Genomic DNA, 14779 nt, shown 5'->3' with positions numbered 1-14779 from the left:
TCCTCTCCATGTGGCGTAAGCTTGGGAAATCCCTTTTATGTTGAGACGTGCAACAGAACCTCTGCCACATTCATCAGTCTGTTCAATCCTCCTTCCTGGCATGACTGCTGTAGAATTGCGTTGAGGTGACATGTCTCCTCTTTCCCATCAGGCCTTGCTCTTCAACCCAGCGAAGCCGTTCTCGCGGGGGGCGGGCAGCCAGGGCGCCGACGTCGACCTCATGATCGACTGCTTCGTGTCCTGCTTCCGTATTAACCCTCACAACAATCAGCACTTTAAGGTAGGCGTCCGCCTCTGCTCCGCTCTGGCGCTTCAAATGAAAGGCCCACTACAAACCGCTGCAAACCGGGTTCTGGGGTGGTGTAGCGGTCCAAGCATCAGGTTCTGGTGCAGCTGCTCACCGGGGACCGGGGTTCGAGACCTCGTCTCGCCAGATCCGAATATAGCCGGATCCCACAGGGGGAGGGGCATATTGGGCCGCGACTCCCGAGAGGGGTTAGTTTAGTTTAATTTCGGCGTGAGGATCCGGCGCTCTGGTGTGGGAGTCACGGTCACGGGCTTGAGAGAGTCAGGTAGCTGGCTGTCTCTTCCGGATCCCCCGACCGCAGGGTGGTGCAATGGGACCCTCCACAGCAGCGACAGGGGGGCAATTGGACAGTGGGTCAAGTGTGACTGGGCTACAAAAATGGGATAAAATCCGAAATAAATGATCAAATAAAACCCCGCTGCGAATGCTCTGGCTACGCTCCAGCAGTTCCCAAGCACCGCCTGTTGACTGAAGCTGAGCGTCTCTCTAGGTCTGCCTGGCCGCTTCCTCTCCCTCCACCTTCCACTTCGTCCTGGTCAACTCTCTGCACCGGATCATCACCAACGTGAGTGTGTGTTCACCCGGCCTGAGGGGGCTGACAGACCAGGGGCTGTGACTGACCAGGGGCTGACTGACCAGGGGCTGACTGACCAGGGGCTGACTGACCACGGGCTGACTGACCACGGGCTGACTGACCAGATTGGCATTTACATTTCACATCTACACCTTAGTCACTTAGCACTTAGCACACATCCCAAGCGACTTACAATATGTAGATTTTGTCTACAGCAGGCATTCCCAAACTGTGAGGCGGGCCTCCCCTGGGGGGCCCCAAAGAAATTCAGAGAGGTGCGGAGGGATGGTTAGAAAAAAAAGAAGAAGGAAAAACGTTTATTTTTAATTTTTAAAATGTCTATGGTTTTAGCAGGTGCCACCGAGCTAACTTAGCTGTGTAACGTTATGGGCTAGCTAACACTGCCTTGCAAAATGGACAAATTTGGGGGGGCGAGGGTGTGTTTTCAGAGGGGAGGCCCACATTGATGGAGTTTGGGAACCCATGGTCTACAGTAAAGGAATTCTGTTTCAATCAATCAATCAATCAAAGCTTTATTTGTATAGTGCATTTCATACCCAGAGGCAACACAATGCACTTTGTGAAGCCTTCTATAAGAACAAGTGACACATCAGCATTCACAGTGCTAGACCGTACACATCTACATGAGGTGAGGGTTAGGGGTTAGGCAGGGAAGGAGGGGGTTGACCCAGTGGATACGAACCCGGGTTAGGACCGAGTCCATATGGACTTAATTACCTCACTCACATCCAGTGCTGTTTCATCATCTCTTTCTCTTCTCTTCTGTCTACTCTGCTCCTCTCCTCCTTCCATCCTGTTTCCTGCCCGCAGTCTCACCTGGACTGGTGGCCGAAGATCGACGCCGTGTACTGTTACGCCGGGGAGCTGCGCGCCATGTTCTCCGACACACTGAGCCGAGTCATGCAGGGACTCGGCACACATGCCCCTCTACGCATGACGCCGGTGAGAGACACACACACACACACACACACACACTGACACACAAACTTGTATTTGCACTGTTTTTTGTACTGTTTTGCACTGTTATGTCTTTGCACTGTCCGGCACCCTGTCCTATGTCATCTGCAACAGCGTTCGTATGCCTTAAACCTTGTCAAATTCCTGTGTGTGGACCATATACATGGATAATAAATAGATCTTGAATCTTTAGCTTTTTTAGTATTTCTGGTCACAGTAGTTTGTCAAACGAATTTGTCAAATAATCATTTGAATCATCTTTCATCTTTCACATGAAAGCTAGTCTGACCTAACTGATGTATGTTTTTGGATAAGCCTTGCCATTCGTTTATTACTTCCTAGTCAGTACGGTTGGGCGATTTGACGTTCCTCTCCTCAACTGCGCATTTGAAAGCGTGAGCGGATAGGCTCTTGAGTTGGACAGCGGTCATCAAGGAAATGTTTTGGCTGTCACTAAAGCATTTTCGCATATGTTAGAACTCAATCTATGGGAAAAATGATTTCTCCAGCGGATTGTGATAGTCCGTTTGGGAAATGCGTGTGATTGCTGGCGCATAGTTGGCTAGGCTATTAGCAGAGGGGAGAGGGAGGGGGTCTGTTCTGCCTTCTCCTTCCTCCACTGTACCAGCCTTAAGTCTGTCTTTCCTGCACAACAAATAGCTAATTAATAGCCTAGGTCTAAAACGAATGATTGGCCTGTCCTATATAAATCACAAGGCAGGTGAGAGGTCTTAACCCACCAGTGCATCTTGACAGGGGAGCAAAAAACGACTGCTCGACTCAAAGAATCTGTCGACTTCAGGGTCTCCGACCGATGATTGGACTTGTTGCAATCAGGGGACAGCCGTAGCTGGGACAGCGTAAAGGAAGTGTGGAGATGGGTCTGGCTATGCGAGATGACATGAAAGCTAACCTAACATCTCTCTCTGTGTTAGAGTCTGACGTTTAAAGAGAAGATGACCACCAGCCTTAAGTTCAAAGAGAAAGCCACAGAGCTGGACACACGCAGTTACAAGTGCCTCCTGCTCGCCTTGGTCAAACTGATCCACGCTGACCCCAAACTCATGCTGCATGTGAGTCTGCCATTTTAAAACCTCTGGCTGTTCTAGATGGTTTCTTCCTGATGCTGTACTTTCCCTGACCTTTTAGAAGGCTTCCTTCCCTTTGTGATATGAACCTGGTGTGTAATATTTGGGATTAGGGTATTTTGTAATATGTGTAATAGTGTAGTATTTGGGCTCAGGGCATTTTCACATTCAGTATCTTTTTACACCTGTGTTATAAGTGTTCAGAAGGAGTACAAAGGCATAATCAATCCAAAATGGACTTGGACTAATTCATCAAATCCAATATCCAGGAAGTTGATTATCTTCCAGTCCTGAAATAATATACTTGGAGATTAGCTGTTTAAATCAAGGCTTTAAGTAATGTTGACATTAAAGTTAGATTTCTTGTGGAAAACAGTTAATATTCCTTGAAAAAGTACATAAGAAGCTATTTGCGTGCGTGTGTGCGTGCGTGCGCGTGTGTGTGTGTGCGCTGTAGAACCCAGGGAAGCAGGCTCAAGAGATCCAGGGTAGCACGGTGGAGCTGGTCACTGGCCTGGTCCAGCTGGTGCCCTTCGTCCACACTGCCCAGCTCTCCCACGAGGCCATGGAGGTCAGCGACCGGCCCTCAACCCCCCCCCCCCCCCCCCCCCATCCCTCCTCTCACACACGCTGTCCTGTCTGTCCTTAGTCCCCCACCCCCACACTTTCTCTCTTGCTGGCATTATTCACTTATATGGTTTGATTGATTCCTGATGAAGTCAGACCCTTCTCCCCTCTCTATACCTCTCCGTCCTCTGTCCCCCTCTGTCCGTCCTCGCCTTGTCCCCATTCCTCTATTTCCTTCTTCTTTTCCTCTTTTCCTCCTCCCCCTCCCTTCTTTCTCTGTCCAGGCTCTGCTAGTCCTCCATCAGCCGGACACCATTGAGCTGTGGAACCCTGAAACCCCCATAGAAACATTCTGGGACATCAGGTACGAGCACATGGTCCCACTAATACTGGTTAGGACAGGGCCGATTTGGATAGCACACTTCGTTGACATGAATTCTAAGAACTTTAATCCAGGGATATTTTAAGCCAGTGTTCTTCGAGGACCTAAACAATATTGTCTTGAAATTGCCCTGAATAAGTTGTAAGATAAAATGGAGTTGTAGTGTTCTATCAGTCTGTGGATATCGGTTCTCAGACTGGGTCTGTGTCTTCTCCTCCTAGCTCCCAGGTGCTCTTCATTATCTGCAAGAAGCTGATTGGCCACCAGATGGCGAACAGCACGGAGGTTCTGAAGTGGCTGAGGGAGATCCTGATCTGCAGGAACAAGTTCCTCCTGAGAAACAAGGTTGGGGGCCGCGTGGCTGGTGGATGTCCGTCGGTCAAGGCCTACATGTTGGCCATCTTCTTTTCCACAAACCAACGTTTAGTTGATGTCGGCTGTTAGCGTATTGAAATCAAATAACATCCACGTCTTAACGGCTATGTTTTGAATCATGTTTGCCTTTCTAGTGCGATAACTATTAAAGTCATTCTCTCTCTCTCTCTCTCTCTCTCTCTCTCTCTCTCTCTCTCTCTCTCTCTCTCTCTCCCCCTCCCCCCTCCAGGAGTGTGCCACCCTGGGCAGCGGTATCCCTATCTCCCGGCAGGCCCAGGCCAAGCTGGAGGTGTGCCTCTACATGTTCCTGTGGAGCCCCGACGCCGAGGCCGTGCTGGTGGCCATGTCCTGCTTCAGACACCTCTGCGAGGAGGCCGACATCCGGTGCTCCGCAGACGATGTCCCCGTCCAGACCTTCCTGCCCAACTACGTCACCTTCAGCGAGTTCGCCTCGGTCAGCAACATGATGGCCACGGGTAAGACAGGACATCTCTTCCCCTGGCGTTTTTTTGTAGATGTGGTTCAATCAATCAATCCATCGAAGCTTTATTTATATAGGGCATTTCATACACAGAGGAAACACAATGCACTTTACAGAGAACAAGGGAGGTGGGCATAGGTCCCACCCCTACATATTCCAGAGGGAAGCAAAAAAAAACAGTATCACCCAGGGGCCAGAAAAGTGAGCTGTAAAAAATCTTCCCTGATATGTTCTGAGGCAGGATTAGCCTGCTTTAAAGTCACACTGAAGGTAGCTCTATAAGGAAAGCGGACTACTGATGAGAACGTGCAACTGAAACGCGACTTCTTCCCCATGTCCGTTTTTTGATAGGCTGCGGACACCGTAGTCTGTTAGTGGGCTCACATACACACTAAGACGTATGCGTCATCTGCGCTGTGTTTTGTAGGCCGCTCCACCCTACAGAAGAGAGTGATGGCGTTGCTGAGGAGGATCGAGCACCCAACGTCTGGGAACACTGAGGCAAACACACCACACTGTTACACATATCAGATTCAGATCCGTACCGATTCAGATTCATTTGCATTTGTTTGATCTGTTGCTGTGCGCCATTGGATCCTTATTTTCGTGTTAGTTTTAGTTAGTTAGCGTGAACGTTTCAATGTGACGCCACCAGGCTTGGGAGGACACGCATGCCAAGTGGGAGCAGGCCACGAAACAGATCCTCAACTTCCCCAAGAACAAAGTGGAGGACGGCCAGGTGAGAGTCACCTCTCGACTTCACCCTCTACATCCATCGTAGTTTTGAACACTAGGCAGTGAGTAGACTCACAAGTCATCTCTAATACAGACTGACGACTTTCATTCAGATTTCGCCGCTGGGGTGGAAACAATTTGAGAGTAAAAAAAAAAAAAGAAGCATTGCAGAACCAATTAAAGAGAGTTAAAAAAAAAAAAAATGCTTTGCTTTGCAGAACCAATCCAAGACTTTCGGGCATAGCTTGGTTCAGGCTTGAACCAATCCAAGACTTTTAGGCATAGGTTTGAACCAATCCAAAGTCTTAAGGGCGTAGGTTTGTTCAGGTTTGAACCAATCCAAAGTCTTAAGGGCGTAGGTTTTTTCAGGTTTGAACCAATCCAAAGCAGCAGCCGTAGTCTTGTTACGGGCCGTTGGCGATGGTGTTCTAGTGACTATTTTGACGTAGAAATCTCCGGATGTTGGGAAGGTGGAGGTCTCCAATCCTTCTGGTATCGTGAGACTGCACAGTGTGGGATTTTGTCCCAGTGGCTATTTTGAACGAACGAAAGCCTGAGGTCAATATAATGCTATTGTTGCTAGTCGTTAGCAAACCTCCCTGGCTGTTCCTGTCAGCAGGAGTGGATCAACATGACGGGCTTCCTGTGCGCCCTGGGCGGAGTCTGTCTTCAGCCGCGCAGCACGCTGGTGCCCGTCACCTACAGCCCGCCCATGGGCCCCGCCAGCGAACGCAAACACTCCATGATCTCCATGCCGTCCTGTGAGGCGTCCGGCGCAACCACCGCCGCCGTCGCCGCCTCCTCTGTGTCCGCCTGCTCCTCCTCCTCCGCTCCCACCTCCTCCTCCTCCTCCTCCTCCTCCTTTTCCTCCAATGAGACGCCCTTGAGCCGCTTCCTGGACCGCCTGCTGGCATTGCTGGTCTGCGGACACGAGCGGCTGGGCCTCCACGTGAGAACCAGCGTGAAGGACCTGCTGGGGCTGGAGCTCAGCCCCGCTCTCTACCCCATGCTCTTCAACAAGCTGAGGAACAGCATCGGCAGGTTCTTCGACGCGCAGGGACCGGTGGGTGTCACTAGGGGGCGACCTTGCATCCACTTTCCTGGTTTGTTCAGCTCCTAACTGGGTACAGATACAGGCTGGAGTACAGAAATACGCTGCTTATTGGCCTTAGGTATTTAAACCCATAACATAATTCAGACAGTGCTTCACGGTATTGAAATGACGAAAAACAGACAACACAGCGCCTAAAAAATTAAAATAACAGCAGCAACAGATAAAAAAAATAGTACAGAGAACCTTAACCATGCACAGAAAAAGGATAGAAGTTCCAAACAGACAATAGATTAAAACCAATAAGAGCCAATACAATCTAATGTCTAATGTCCTTCCTAACTGTGGGTTAACTGAAAGCCTGTCTGAAAAGAAAAACATTTTAGCTGCTTTTTGGCCAGAGGTTTGGCCAGAGTATGGATAACAACGATAAGGGGAGAGCATTCCACAAATTAATAATAATATCATACATCACTGTGGACATTTGCAGGAGTTTACTCAGGATTGAGACATTCCTAACTGCTCCCTGGCAGGTTCCCATCAACGACACCAACACCCAGTTTGTGGAGCAGACCATCGCCATCATGAGGAACCTCCTGGACAACCACACAGAGGACAGCTCTGAACACCTGGGCCAGGCCAGCATAGAGACCATGATGCTCAACCTGGTCAGGTAAGAACACACACACACACACACTCCTTATGAACATCACTTGCCTATGGTCTTAAGGCCATGATAACGCTTTTACGCAATTAGACATGTTCATCATGTTGTACACTTTTACAGGTTTTTTTACATGTAGAAATGTGCTCTGAATCTGACATGATGCGCTATGACCAGGCTGGGAATTACATGGAGGCCATGAGCGTCGATGCCCCTCACTCTGGCCTAATGTCCTGATGATAATTGTACCCCTGCAGCCGCCTTTAGGTTACCTTACAAGCGTCAGTAGTCTCCTGTTGTTTTCTTGATATTCTGAAATTAATTGAGAGTAGGCTACGTTATGACAGTATACTGTACATTGTTCAGTGGCTTTGATACGATGTGATGCTGGTGCGTGCATGCGACCAATCCACAACTGATATACATTGGTGCAGTTCTGGTCAGTGCTAGATAATAAATTATGACATGCTTCAAAATGCCATTGCCCAACTGTTCTTAGTTTTCAACAAAATAATTTCCAGAGCAGAGAAAGTATTTGTGCCGGGTGATGGCTAAAGTTAGCTAAGCTTTTTTGTTTACTGAAAAAGGAAGTTACGCCAGTGTAGCGGTTTACGCAAGTGTGATTTCAGGAGTAGTCAAGCTGAGCTGTGCCCTCCAGACCATGCTGACTTTGCCTAACTTTGGGGACATCTACCGCCACGTGTGAAAACTCCTTCAATGTTCGCAACGTTTTCTCCGTGCATTAGCATAATATGTTTCACAAACACAAGTTCAACATACTATCAGTCAGAAGGAGAACGAGAGAGCCCAGTATAATTAGTATGCGTCAGTGCTGCATAAATACAATAGCATATATATTATCAAAAATAGTTAATTATATTTGTGCCCCCTCATGTAGTTCATATCATGCCTTATGACCCTTATGCCCTAGTGGTGGGTCTGTTTAGTAGGCCTATATAAGAAGCCATGACAGTCATTTCTATTATATTCATATTTAACATTAATGATCTTAACATAAGTCAGTCTCAAGCTTTTTTCCCCAAACTTTTTTCGCACTAGAAAAATTAAAGATTTTACAGATTTTATGGCTTCTATGACACTTAATTCACTATTTGTGTTTAACAAAAATACCATTTAAAAGTATTTTAAACACTTTCCCAATCCACAACTAATCTACATTGCTGCAATTCTTGTTCGAATATGGAGCGCAAGCAAGCAAGGTAGCTAGATAATAAATTATGACATGCTTCAAAATGCCATTGCACAACTGTTCTTCGTTTTCAACAAAATGTCCAGAGCAGAGAAAGTATTTGTACCGGGTGATGGCTAAAGTTAGTTAATTGGCTAACTATCGTTATTCTAGCTAGCTCCATAAATCAGTGGTTCTGAACCCTTTTTGAGCTCTGGACCCCTGGCATATTTTGAAAAATCCTGAAGGACCCCCCACCCCTAGCCTGGGTCCAGACTTTCAAATACGCGCACTCCACTGAAGTTGACTGATTCTTGAAGATTTCAACGGAGTGTAATGAGCTGACATTCAGTCTGATATCAGGCTACCCCACACCAACTCCCCACAACAATATAGATTATTTAGTAGCATGGCCATCGCTATGGACAGGCCTTAGGGGGCCTGGCCCACCCCAAAAGTGCTAGTGCCCCTCCACTGGCGCCCATTGGTTAATACATAACTTTTTTTTTTTTTGAATGAATCATAGTATTTTTCTGTTCAATTAAAAATACTAACTTTAGATCCCTTATAAATTAAGACATTAAGTAACAATGTTTTTTTTTGTTTGACGGCCGCTCTACTGAAAAAGGAAGTTACGCCAGTGTAGCGGTTACCGCAAGTGTGATTTCAGGAGTAGTCAAGCTGAGCTGTGCCCTCCAGACCATGCTGACTTTGCCTAACTTTGGTGACATCTACCGCCACGTGTGAAAACTCCTTCAACATTCGTAACGTTTTCTCCGGGCATTAGCATAATATGTTTCACAAACACAAGTTCAACATACTATCAGTCAGAAGGAGAGCGAGAGAGCCCAGTATAATTAGTATGCGTCAGTATGACAGCTCTAACCTACTACCTTGCTTGTTAGCTAGCCAACATAGCTAGTTATTACACTTGGCTGGTTCTAGCAATAGCTAACCCTATATCTAAACTAGCTACAGTGCACTTGCCTTTCCAGAATGTCGTGACTGAAACATCTGTAAGATTCTGCTGCTAAGTGTATGCTACAAAATGGTTTTGTATTGAAATGATCCACTACCTATGAGAGTAAGACAAATATTCTTTGCCAATTCTAGTTCAGTCAGTAGATCCAAGTCCCTTACAGAAGTTTAATGCAATCGATCTTTAAATGGCATGTGTGCCCGAAAAAATGGAGCGACACTGAAGCCAAATGGCCTTGCCCCTAAAATGCCGAAATTCCTACCCTGACCCCCTCAGGTATGTGCGTATCCTTGGCAACATGGTGCACGCCATCCAGATCAAGACAAAGCTGTGCCAACTGGTGGAGGTGATGATGGAACGACGGGACGACCTGTCCTTCTGCCAGGAGATGAAGTTCAGGTGAGAGGCAGCTAGCGCCCTCTATGGGACCCTGGTGTCTTTGTGCTCGCTGTCTTCAGTGTGAGATTAGATTTTAGGGTAACGTCATTGATTTTGTCACACACTGATATCCACTTACCTGATCCTCAAGTCTGTTTGTACATGGACTCATACAAAAAACACGAGCCTACGCCTGTAAAGGGTATGCTGTACATTTGTCTCATTTCATGGATAGCTCGAGGTCACCAACAATGTATTTGTGTGTGTGCATAACTCAGTAGGGCTCAAACTGCGTCCTTGTTGTGTACCGCAGGAACAAGATGGTGGAGTACCTGACTGACTGGGTGATGGGAACCTCTAACCAAGCTGCTGATGAAGGGATCAAGTGTCTGACCAGGTCCAGCCTGACACGACCAACTGTTTTAACAGCAGCTTCATCCATAAACAGTGCATACAACTATTGCTATTGAGTGTACACTACAGTACCAGTACCAACTATTGATTTTGAGTGTAGAGTGTAGAGTGTAGAGTGTAGAGTGTAGAGTGTGTGTGCACGCTCTTGCCTGTGTGTGTGTGTGTGTGTGTGCGTGTGCGTGTGTGTGTGTGTGTGTGTGTGTGTGTGTGTGTGTGTGTGTGTGTGTGTGTGTGTGTGTGTGTGTGTGTGTGTGTGTGTGTGTGAGCGCCTGGGAATGCCGGTGTTTACTCGTGTGTGTGTGTGGCAGGGACCTGGACCAGGCCAGTATGGAAGCGGTGGTGTCTCTCCTGTCTGGGCTGCCTCTCCAGCCAGAGGAGGGGGACGGCGTGGAACTGATGGAGGCAAAGTCCCAGCTCTTCCTCAAGTCAGTACCCCCCCTCCTCCTCAATATGCTACTGGTTCTTGTTATTCAAAGTCCCAGCTCTTCCTCAACTCTCAGCCCCTCCGTTCATGAACCTGAACGACTGACCCCCCCCCCCCCCCCCCCCCCTCCCCCGGTTCTCAGGTACTTCACCCTGTTCATGAACCTGCTGAATGACTGCAGCGAGGTGGAGGACGAGGGCCAGCCGGTGGGGGGCAGGAAGAGGGGCATGTCCCGGCGCCTGGCGTCCCTGAGACACTGCACCGTCCTGGCCATGTCCAACCTCCTCAACGCCAACGTCGACAGTGGCCTCATGCACTCCATAGGTGAGGCCTTCACTCTTCAGCTGGATTTAGAACAAGGGTTCTGCGGCCGGTCAATTAGAGCGTCCTTTATAACGTCATGAATGTAACATCGTAACGCTTTAAAGTTTGGCCGTCAGCAGTCAGATCGATCACTTGAATGAGGAAATGGAAGTGAATTCCAAGAGCCACAGTTCAGGCAAAGCCCATGCTGGAGATGAGCCTCAGTGGAAATGGTTGTCTCGCTCACGCAACACTCTCTCACATGTTCCCTCCCTCCCCTTCCATCTCTCTCTCCCCCCCATCTCTCTCTCCCTCCCTCTCTCCCCCATCTCTCTCTCCCTCCCTCTCTCCTCCATCTCTCTCTCTCCCCCATCTCTCTCTCCCTCCCTCTCTCCCCCATCTCTCTCTCCCTCCCTCTCTCCTCCATCTCTCTCTCTCCCCCATCTCTCTCTCCCTCCCTCTCTCCTCCATCTCTCTCTCTCCCCCATCTCTCTCTCCCTCCCTCTCTCCTCCATCTCTCTCTCCCCCATCTCTCTCTTCCTCCCTCTCTCCCCCATCTCTCTCTCTCTCCCCCCTCTCTCTCCCCCATCTCTCTCTCTCCCCCCTCTATCTCCCTCCCCTTCCATCTCTCTCTCCCCCCCATCTCTCTCTCCCTCCCTCTCTCCCCCATCTCTCTCTCCCTCCCTCTCTCCCCCATCTCTCTCTCTCCCTCATCTCTCTCTTCCTCCCTCTCTCCCCATCTCTCTCTCTCCCCCCTCTCTCTCCCCCATCTCTCTCTCTCCCCCCTCTATCTCCCTCCCTCTCCCCCTCCCTCTCTCCCCCATCTCTCTCTCTCCTCACTCTATCTCCCTCCCTCTCCCCCCGTCTCTCTCCCTCCCCTTCCATCTCTCTCTCTCTCTCTCTCTCTCTCTCCCCATCTCTCTCTCCCCCTCTCTCTCCCCCTCTCTCTCCCCCCCTCTCTCCCCCATCTCTCTCTCCCTCCCTCTCTCTCCCCCATCTCTCTCTCCCCCCCTCTCTCTCCCCCCCTCTCTCCCCCCCTCTCTCCCCCCCTCTCTCCCCCATCTCTCTCTCCCTCCCTCTCTCTCCCCCATCTCTCTCTCTCCCCCTCTCTCTCCCCCATCTCTCTCTCCCCCCCTCTCTCCCCCATCTCTCTCTCCCTCCCTCTCTCTCCCCCATCTCTCTCTCTCTCCCTCCCTCTCTCTTCCCCATCTCTCTCTCCCTCCCTCTCTCTTCCCCATCTCTCTCTCCCTCCCTCTCTCCCCCATCTCTCTCTCCCTCCCTCTCTCCCCCATCTCTCTCTCCCTCTCTCCCCCCTCTCTCTCCCCCATCTCTCTCTCCCCCCTCTCTCTCCCCCATCTTTTTCTCCCTCCCTCTCTCCCCCATCTCTCCCTCGCCCTCCCTCTCTCTCCCCCATCCCTCTCTCTCTCCCTCCCTCTCTCAACGCCCCCACCCCCTCCTCTCTCTCTCTCTGTCTCTCTCTCTCCCCCTCTCTCTTCTTGTCTCTCCTCTATCTCTCCAGGCCTGGGCTACCATAAGGACCTGCAGACGCGGGCCACCTTCATGGAGGTGCTCACCAAGATCCTGCAGCAGGGGACGGAGTTTGACACGCTGGCCGAGACCGTCCTGGCCGACCGCTTCGAGAGGCTGGTGGAGCTGGTCACCATGATGGGCGACCAGGGCGAGCTGCCCATCGCCATGGCGCTGGCCAACGTGGTGCCGGGATCCCAGTGGGTGTGTACGCTGCCACACTCGTGACTGGCCAGTTAGATGGCTGCATGACACTTGTTTATTTGCACTCTTGTAAATTTGGATTTCTGTATATTTTGTATGTATTGTAAATTTGTAGTTTAATCTGGATTGTGCTACTTTGTTGTCTTCTAATGCTGAAATAGTGGAATTCCCCTCCCAGGGATCAATAAAGTACTACTACTAGCATAATACCTTATTTGTATTGAATTGGTATGTAATCTATTATTGGAATAGAAGATATTATTTTGTTTATGGTCAAGGAAGTATTGAAAAGGAATGTATTATTGTAATGAATTTTATTCATACTTTACACTGTAATTGTACTATTCTGTGTGTCTTATAAGAGTTGGGCACTTTGTGTGCATGACGCGAAAATAAAAAATCAATCAAAATCATATCAAATCACTGCTAATACTACTACTACTATTACTACTACTACTACTACTACTACTACTATTACTACTATTATTACTACCACTATTACTACTACTATTACTACTACTACTACTACTACTACTACTATTACTACTATTATTACTACCATTACTACTACTACTACTACTACTACTACTACTACCACTATTACTACTATTACTACTACTACTATTACTACTACTATTACTATTACTACTACTACTACTACTATTACTACTACTATTACTACTACTACTACTACTACTACTATTACTACTATTATTACTACCATTACTACTACTACTACCACTATTACTACTACTACTACTACTACTACTACTACTACTACTACTACTACTACTACTACTACCAACCTAAAGCCTGCTTGTGTTGTGTTCACGTTCGAGAGCCAAGCTAAAGCCTGGTTGTGTGTTGTTCATTGTTATGTCCCCTGTCCAGGACGAGCTAGCACGTGTGTTGGTGACGTTGTTCGACTCGCGCCACCTCCTGTACCAGCTGCTGTGGAACATGTTCTCCAGGGAGGTGGAGCTGGCCGACTCCATGCAGACGCTCTTCAGAGGAAACAGCCTGGCCAGTAAAATCATGACCTTCTGTTTCAAGGTAAAGCCATGAAAGACTCAAGCCCCTCCCCTTTGAAATGGCGCCTCGAGCATGGTTGTTGACACTGGGATTGACACGTGGAGGATTTGACTGGGAAATTAAATACAAAACATCAAATCCAGTATAAGGGAGAGGGTGGCCCCCGGGTGCACGTTTTCATCTGTTTATACATGTATAGCCTCTGTCGAGCCTGTGATTGGCTGTACTCCGTGACAGGTGTACGGTGCGGCATACCTGCAGAAGCTTCTGGAGCCGTTGCTCCGAGGGGTCATCACCACCCCGGAGAACATCAGCTTCGAGGTGGACCCCACCAGGTAGGGCCGTCCACAGCCGGCCGCCTGACTGGTCCTGTACAACTGAAGAGAAAAACACAAGAATGTGTTTAGATATGTTCTTATCTCAAACATACTCCAGGAGCTTGCTCGATCGCCTTGTTGAGAGGGGTCAGGGAAGAATTTTTACAGCTCAATTGGCCCCCGGGTGATTACTGTTTTTTTTTGCTTCCCTCTGGAATATGTAGGGGTGGGTCGTATGCCCACCTCCCTTGTTCTCTGTAAAGCGCATTGTGTTGCCTCTGGGTATGAAATGCGCTATACAAATAAAGCATTGATTGATTGATTGAAGAATACACATTCGCTGCACAATCACACACCTGTCTGTGTATTGGATATGTATACGATTTCCGATTTTTCAAACAGTCGTCCACTCCATGTTAGTCATTTGGTGTATTTTTTGTGCACTCACTTGGAAGATGAGACTAAATCACAGGCTAGAAGAGATGGATTAACAAACAAACAAACAAACAAAAACAACTAATATGACTCTGTCCCCCTCCAGACTAGAACCAGGGGAGAACCTGGAGGAGAACCAGAAGAGGCTGCTCCAGATCACGGAGCGGTTCTTCCAGGCCATCATCAGCTCGTCCAGCGAGTTCCCACCTCAGCTGCGCAGCGTCTGCCACTGTCTCTACCAGGTACACCTACGCACGCTCACGCACCCCTCACACAGCCCCCCCCCCCAGTGTGTGTGTGCGCGTGCTTGTGTGTGCGTGTGCGTGCGCACGCATGTTGATGCCTTCACCCTTTTTCAAGCCACTGCTTCTTCAT

The 14779-nt window shown here is 48.8% G+C and overlaps 1 protein-coding gene across 2 annotated transcripts in view; it reads left to right on the top strand.

The window, feature by feature from the left end:
• The window catches only part of nf1a (neurofibromin 1a), a gene marked incomplete at its 5' end in the record, with an annotated part of 88684 nt that overhangs the window by 11586 nt on the left and 62319 nt on the right, over positions 1-14779 (top strand). For both annotated transcript variants that reach the window (XM_084443525.1, XM_084443526.1), the window contains 20 exons: positions 152-280; positions 798-872; positions 1713-1844; positions 2795-2932; positions 3405-3518; positions 3799-3878; positions 4118-4241; positions 4501-4747; positions 5180-5253; positions 5408-5491; positions 6107-6550; positions 7072-7211; positions 9647-9769; positions 10062-10145; positions 10471-10587; positions 10729-10910; positions 12409-12620; positions 13512-13673; positions 13890-13987; positions 14511-14646. In XM_084443525.1, coding sequence (XP_084299651.1) covers positions 152-280; positions 798-872; positions 1713-1844; positions 2795-2932; positions 3405-3518; positions 3799-3878; positions 4118-4241; positions 4501-4747; positions 5180-5253; positions 5408-5491; positions 6107-6550; positions 7072-7211; positions 9647-9769; positions 10062-10145; positions 10471-10587; positions 10729-10910; positions 12409-12620; positions 13512-13673; positions 13890-13987; positions 14511-14646 — 2895 coding nt within the window. The remainder of the gene's footprint in view (positions 1-151; positions 281-797; positions 873-1712; positions 1845-2794; positions 2933-3404; positions 3519-3798; positions 3879-4117; positions 4242-4500; positions 4748-5179; positions 5254-5407; positions 5492-6106; positions 6551-7071; positions 7212-9646; positions 9770-10061; positions 10146-10470; positions 10588-10728; positions 10911-12408; positions 12621-13511; positions 13674-13889; positions 13988-14510; positions 14647-14779) is intronic.

Source organism: Borostomias antarcticus, assembly GCF_949987555.1.
Source record: "Borostomias antarcticus genome assembly, chromosome: 1".
In the NCBI taxonomy this organism is placed as follows: Eukaryota; Metazoa; Chordata; class Actinopteri; order Stomiiformes; family Stomiidae; genus Borostomias; species Borostomias antarcticus.
Note: the sequence above shows the minus strand (reverse complement) of the source record. Positions and strands in the feature narration are given on the sequence as shown.